This window comes from Cicer arietinum, chromosome 4 (assembly GCF_000331145.2).
Source record: "Cicer arietinum cultivar CDC Frontier isolate Library 1 chromosome 4, Cicar.CDCFrontier_v2.0, whole genome shotgun sequence".
Taxonomy (NCBI): domain Eukaryota; kingdom Viridiplantae; phylum Streptophyta; class Magnoliopsida; order Fabales; family Fabaceae; genus Cicer; species Cicer arietinum.
The window spans coordinates 30395666-30403626 of NC_021163.2; the positions used below are offsets into that span (position 1 = coordinate 30395666).

Sequence of the window (7961 nt, forward strand, 5' to 3'; positions counted from 1 at the left end):
GTCTTAGTCTAATTCCTAAATTATCATCTTTAACTTGACTCTGATACTATCATAGTATGTTAAATAGGCTTGCATCTCACTCCAAACAACTAGCCCAAAGGATGAGGGCGTCCAAACACGTACATCCAACAACCCGAGATCATGGACAATGTAGGATCCAAATACAACTTCAATGGATTCTAACAATGTAAAAATAATCCTTTCAAATCTTTTGCAGCAATGGATGGAAAATTTGTTTAGAGCAACACAACTAGTTTGTTACACTGCAATTAATTTCCCTAGGCATGTGAAACTTTCTCATTCATTTTCCAAGTGCTCAAGCAGCATAAGCAAATGAACAGTCTCAAGAATTAGTCAATTTTCTTCCCTGAAGAACTATGTTGCTCTACTCAATCTACCCAATGTCTCAAAAATTTTATCTGCTTCAGGGTGTGAAATATCTCCAGAAACAAATCCTTGAATCGCTCCTTTTACCTCAATACAGCTCCACCCTGGTTTCTTCTTGAGATTCTTTTCACTCATAACTCTCCTTAATTCTTCAACCTCATTCCATCTTCCTTCACTTGCTTTAACATTACTCAACAGAGTATAATATCCAACATTATCAGGTTCTATCTCCAAAAGTCTTTGTGCTGCATATTCTCCAAATTTTCTATTTCCATAAACTCTTGAAGCTGCTAGAAGAGCACCCCAAATCCTACTATCAGGTACAACTCTCATTTTGAATATTATGACTAACGCCTCTTTAAGCATGCCGCAACGACCAAAAAGATCGACGATGCAAGTATGGTGATCCAAACCCGGTTCAATACCATAACTCGATTTCATAGAATAATAAATTTTGCAGCCTTCACTAACAAGACCTGAGTGACTGCAAGCAGACAGTAAGCTCAAGAAGGTGATATGGTTTGGCCACACTCTTTGCTCAATCATTAAATTAAAGTAATTTACGGCTTCAAAACCAAAACCATGGGAGCCAAGTCCTTCGATCATCGTTGTCCATATCACAACATCTTTGACAGGAATCCTATCAAAAACTTCTCTAGCTGATGAGATGCTACCACCCCTTAAGTACATGTTTAAGATAGATGTTTCCATGTGTCCATTACTTTCAATAGATCCATTAAACCAGTGCTTTATAAGGTAACCATGGACCACTTTGCCTAATTTCAAAGCTCCTAGGTTTGCATATGCATCAAGTAGATTTCTCCAAATTTCAGGGACAATATCAACATTATCAGCAGCTTGCATTTGTTGGAATAAAACAATGGCATCTATAAAATAACCATTTTGAATGAAACCCGACATCATAGCACACAAAGTGATGTTACTTTTAAAATGAATTTCGTTAAACAGCTGAACTGATATTTCCAATTTCCCACACTTGGAATAAAAATCAAGTAGAGAAGTCAGCAAAACATCATCAGAAAAGCCTGTTTTGATCACTAAGCAATGCATGCCTTCACCCTCATAAAGGCTACCACGCTTTGCAAATGCCGATACAACTAACGATAAAGTTTCAATGTTCCACAAATGCATTTCTAGGGTCCGCATTTCGTCGAACAAACAAGAAACTCTCATTATGTCTCCTTTGGACGAATAAAAGGAAATCAAAGTATTCCATGAAGCTACCTCCTTTCTGTTTATTTCACTAAATAAAAGGTCCACTTCTTTGGCACTCCCTTTACGAGCATACACTTTCAAAACTGAATTTTTCACAGACAAATCCATTAGTAATCCATTTTTCACCGCATACCCATGAATCTGAATTCCCTCATTTAATGTCACGGAAGCACAACAAGCCTGCAACATTACAATAAGAGTAACCGAATTTGGTTCCAATTCCCTCCTCATCTCGTTGAACAAATCAAAAGCAACACTAACATCATATCCCTCATCAACATAACCAGAAATCATCAAAGTCCATGAAACAACATCTCTCATGAGCATTAAATCAAACACGTTGCGACCGTATTCAAAACACCCACATTTAACATAAACATCAATCATGGTGTTACAAAAATACAAATCCGAATCCAAACCCATTTGAATTGCTACACAGTGAATCATCTTTCCACACACAACATCAATCTTTAACAACGATAAAGCTCGATTAATTATCGGAAAAGTAAAAGTATCATGAGGAACACTCATGTGTCTCATCTCTTTGTAAAACATCAAAGCTGAATGAAACAGACCCATATCAACATGAGACCTTATGATCAAATTCCACATCATTGTATTGTGTTTATCATCCTCCAATGTTGTTTTGAATAGTCTTAGGACACTGTTAATATCATGAAACTTTGCATACAAAGTGAGGATTTTTGAAGGAGAGGAATTGGGATATAAATTGGAGGTGATGAGAAAGGCATGGAGTTTTTGAAGGGTTGGAAGGTTAGGACATGAATTTAAGAATGAAGGGATATTGGGAATTGAAGGTTTCAAGTGATGGGTGTGAAGAAAACGAAGTGGGAGAAGAAGGTGAAGAGATTTGAAGACATGGTGATTATGAGGAAAGAAGGGAATTTTGAATGGTTTATTTGAAGACAGAGGAATGGGTTTGAAAAACAACCTCGCACCTTCGCAATTTGCTACTACGTCACCCCTTCGCGCTTCTTTTGTTGTTCATCATACTTGGCTTCGGTTTGTGAGCTGTGTGTATTTATGAGCTGATTGTTTATAGTTTATAAGGTTTCTTATAAGTTATTTAACTATTTTATGAGTTTATAATATATCTTTTTTTATTCATCACAGGGGACCAATAAGTGCTATTTATGTTTTCACTCACTCTCATCCATTTTATTCGAATAGGGTATGAAATGGTTAATGATTGAGTCTATTTTGGATGTATAAATATTCCCTTTAGATTTTCAATATATGAATTGGGTCACCGAAGAGTTCTTTGGAGTCATGTCTATCTTTTCGCAATAAGATGAAGACTTTTCAAATGCATTTAGAAAGGTAGGACCAAATGATGGTTGAACTACTTGGAGATTGTAATTGACAAAAAGAATATGTAATGATCCCGATAATTGTGCAATTACTATGTAAGAATTCATCTTAAGGTATATGGGGTTCCGCCTCCCCTTTAGCATGTTCAAAATAGTGATCTTGGACCATTTTCAACTTACCCATGCAACTTCGTCCTAATTGTTGGGTGTATATTATGGCCTTCCAAATTACTTGTCATTATCTGAAATTAGTTCCCTTTGTCCCTTTTTTCTTCAATATCTTTGTATTACTCTAGCATTAGGAGAACCCGAAGTTGTAACAAAGGCACATGTCTTTTAAGCAAAATAATAAGTGTTTTCATGGCCTTTTATCGAGTCCTTAAAAGGGTTCAAGAGGCGATACTATTATATTGTGGTGAGGTCAAAGGAAACTCACAAATATTTATGCACTATTAGTCTTATCTATGATCAGAACGGGGATGTAGTCATGGATGACAACGGAAAACCTACAATTTGTCAAGATCGTTTTTCAAAGATCTGACTAAAGCTCATATCAACTATATACATGACGAGTTGACGTATAAATATGTTGAACTTAGCTCTGTCGATGTCTATAATGATAACAACTAGCGATCATATGTCGCGGTGCTTTAATTTGAAACTGAATAGAGGAAGAAGAGAAGAACGAAGGTGCAGCGACAGGAGGGAGATGAGACACGGCGATAGCAAAGGAGACAAGACAAACAACGTCATTTTATCTCGTTTTCCCTCTTACTCTATTCAGTTTCAAAGTCATTTTGTCTCGTTTTCCCCCCTTACTCTATTCAGTTTCAAAGTCTAAAAATCCTAGATTTTAGACTCCTTTTTCAAGTTTTAATCTTTTATGTTTAGTTATTATTTGATATTTTTATGTTTAAATTTTTATATTTTTAAAAATAATGTTTAATCTTTACACATGTCACACATTAAATAGACTCTTGTCAACCACGTGACCTAAAATAATGGAGTTACTATAAAACTAACATAAATAACTAATTTATGTGAATATGGTTAACATGAAAGACAAATTTAAAGATTTAAAAATGTAACAGATTAATTTTTTGGCTAAAAAACGTAAAAGATCAACTTAAAATCTATTATAAATATAAAGTACCAAATTAGTAATTATCACAATAAAAAAATAATAGTAAACTTATATGCGTAGATTAAGAAATGATTAAGATGCCACATCATGGAAGGTTTATTCAATATTCTTCAAGCATGAAAAAGTACTCAATTCTAGAATGAAAGGTTTAGATGATAAAAGTAACATCGGAATATTGATTAAAAGTAGTATATCGCACGTGTCGTAGACAAAATCTATATTAGTTTCCTTTCATTTAGCTCCCCATGTGAAGTCAACTAAAACACAAAATAGGGAAAATAAATTATAGTAGAGAAGAATAAAATATATAAAACAGTAACATTTGCTTCAATGACCAAATCTCAATTTTGAGATGCCGTCTCATTAGTTCTCCTTGAAATCAATTAGAACACTGCAACAAAGATATAAACGACAAAGCAAAATAAATTTTAATATATATAGCATATAAATGGATTTTATAATGAGAAGATGTTCTCATCCTTTTAAAATTAAATCTTAATCATATAATCACATATGAATTGATTATATATGAATGGTCATGTAACTTTTTTTAACCCTCTCATCCTTTGTAAAACTCAATTTAATAAGTTATAAATATATATATATATATATATATATATATATATATATATATATAAAAGAAGATTAGGAAAATATAGGACATGAAATTTAAAAGATAAACAATTATCTACTATATATTAGAATAGTAAACTACACCAAAATCTCATATTTGTCCTTCTTCCTTATCATTTATGTCAAATATTATGGATCGTAACTGTAATATTAATCTTAACTGTAATATTAATCTTAACAATCAGCAAAGTACTACAAAAAGTATTGTAAGGGTACATTTGCAAATCTGAAATCTTTGCCAACATATTCATAACTAGGGTTGAACAGAGGTGAGGGACCCACCCATTACCGCCCGACCCGTAGCGGGTGAGGTGAATTGGGCGGGTTGGACTGGGTCTAACGGGACCAATGAGTAGCATTGGATGATTCCAAAGGGTATACGCTAGCGGGTTTGAGTCATGGATTTGAAAGCGTTGGTGATTGATCCCCCCGAATATAATTTATAATATTCATTATTATTATTAGTAATTATAATTTTAGGTGTTGGACTAGATTCTTGTCAATCCCAATTTGGTCCAACCCAAAAAAATAACTCAACCCTAATTTCAATACTCACACAATTCCATAACCCTAATTTCATCCTCTCGTTCTCTCTTCATTCTCACACAATCACACAATCACACACACATAACTCAACACTCATTAGTCACACCAACAAACCCTAATTTTGTCAAGTCTCAACGCCGACCAACGACGTTCAGCGGCGATCAACGTCCCTTCTTTCTACTCCAGATTTTATCACTTACTATCCTTTATTTTTCAACTCTCTAATTTTTCGTTCTAAACTTTTCAATCTCATGTTTAAAAACTACATTTTTTTTGTTTCTGTTGTTTTAAATTTGTTAATCTTGTTCTAATCTATCTCGCACTCGTTCTTATTTTTGTATTAGGGTTTTTATTTCTTTTTATCATGATTAGAGTTTTGATTTAGCTATTATTATCTGCGTTTGAGTTTTTTAGAGGTTGATTTTTTTTTTTTTGCATGTTATTTTATGTATTAGGATTTTGATTTAGCTTTTTTTTTTTTTGCATGATTATGGTTGTGTTTCCATCTCTTTTTTTCTCATCTTTGTTATAAATCTTCTGATCCAGTTTAATGGTTTAGGATTGTTGTTCAAGAAACTATTTTCATTTAATTTTTATTTTTGATTTTCTGATTTAGTTTGATTATTAGGATTGTTCTAAACTTTTTTATCTTCTGATTCAGGTTGAGGATTAAAAAATGTGTTTTTTCGTCTCTGTTGTTTTAAATATGTTAATCTTGTTCTAATTTATCTTGCATTCGTTCTTATTTTTGTTTTAGGGGTTTTATTTGTTTTTATCATGATTATGATTTTGATTTAGCTATTGTTTTTGCTTCTGAGTATTCTAGAGTTTGAATTTTTTTACATGTTGTTTTCTATATTAGGATTTTGATTTAGTTTTTTTTTTTTGCATGATTAGGGTTGTGTTTTTATCTCGTTTTTTTTTCCATCTTTGTTATAAATCTTTTGATTCAGTTTGATGGTTTAAGATTATTGTTAAAAAAAATTATATTTATTTACTTTTTTTTAATCTTTTTATTCAGTTTGATAATTAGGTTTGTTCTAAAATTTTGAATTTTGTGTTTAAAAACTGCGTTTTTTTGTCTCTGTTGTTTTAAATATGTTAATCTTGTTCCAATCTATCTCGCACTCGTTCTTATTTTTGTATTAGGGCTTTTATTTCTTTTTATCATGATTTGGATTTTGATTTAGCTATTGTTTCTACTTCAGAGTTTGATTTTTTTTTTTGCATGTTGTTTGTTGTATTAGGATTTTGATTTAGTTTTAATTTTTTTTTTTTTGCATGATTAGGGTTGTATTTTCATCTCATTTTTGTCATCTTGGTTATAAATTATTTAATTCACTTTGATTGTTTAGGATTGCTGTTAAAAAACTTATATTTATTTACTTTTTTTATCTTCTGATTTAGTTTGATGATTATTATTGTTCTAAACTTTTCAATCTGGTATTTAAAAACTGCATTTTTTCGTCTATTTTGTTTTAAATCTGTTAATCTTATTCTAATCTATCTCGCACTTGTTCTTATTTTTGTATTAGGGTTTTTATTTATTTTTATCATGATTCGGGTTTTGATTTATCTATTATTTCCGTGTTTTGGGTTTTCTAGAGTTTTTTTTTTCTCCACGTTTTTTATGTATTAGAATTTTGATTTAGTTTTTTCTTTAATGATTAGGGTTGTATTTTCAAATCATATTTTTTCATATTTATTATAAATCTTCTTATTATGTTTCATGGTTTAGGATTTTTATTAAAATTTTTATATTTAGTTACATTTTTTTATCTTATGACTCAGTTTGATGATTATGATTGTTCTAAACTTTTCAATCTCGTGTTTAAAAACTATTTTTTTTCGTCTCTATTGTTTTAAATTTGTTAATCTTGTTCTAATCTATCTCACACTCAGTTCTATTTTTGTATTATGGTTTTTATTTCTTTCTATCATGATTAGGATTTTGATTTATCTATTGTTTCTGATTCTGAGTTTTCTAGAGTTTGATTTTTTTGCATGTTGTTTTATGTATTAGGATTTTGATTTAGCTTTTTTATTGCATGATTAAAGTTGTGTTTTCATCTCGATTTTTATTTTTTTTCATCTTTTTTATAAATCTTCTGATTTAGTTTGATGGTTTATGATTGATGTTAAAAAAAATTATATTTATATACTTTTTTTTATCTAATGATTTTTTTATATGATTAACTTAAAATTGTTTTTTGCTTCATTATATGTGCTTATTGGTTTGCACAAATTTAATCCTGCATTTTCCAGATTTGAGAGATAAAGTCTATTATTAAATTTATTTATTTTTGTTAATTTTTAGATTTATTGATATGATTTCATATAACTAGTTGATTTTTTATTTTTTGTTTTTGTTTCATTTTCTCTGCTTATTGGTTTTCATATGTGCAATGGGTGATTGTATAGCAAGAACACTGTAAATTTGTGCTTCTATTTTTTTTTTCTTTCTCAATTTGATGCTTATATATCTTTTTTATGCTTCTCTTTAATATGTGCGTGTGTGTATATATATCTCAAAAGTATGTTATATTTCTATGTTTATAAATGTATGTTTTCATTTTAAGTTGGGTTTGAAGTGTATGTTTCTTTAATTCAGGTGCATGCTTATTTTGAACTTGTGGTTGAAGTTTATGCTTTTGTTTGAATTGTATATTTCATTTTTAACTTGT

The 7961-nt window shown here is 30.7% G+C and overlaps 1 protein-coding gene across 1 annotated transcript; it reads right to left on the reverse strand.

Annotated features, from left to right (window-relative positions):
* Positions 1-375: 375 nt before the first annotated feature.
* Positions 376-2235, reverse strand: LOC101503623 (pentatricopeptide repeat-containing protein At4g35130, chloroplastic-like). The gene has a single exon (XM_004497887.2). The coding sequence runs from the start codon at positions 2233-2235 to the stop codon at positions 376-378; it is 1860 nt and encodes a 619-aa protein (XP_004497944.2).
* Between the last annotated feature and the right edge of the window lie 5726 nt (positions 2236-7961).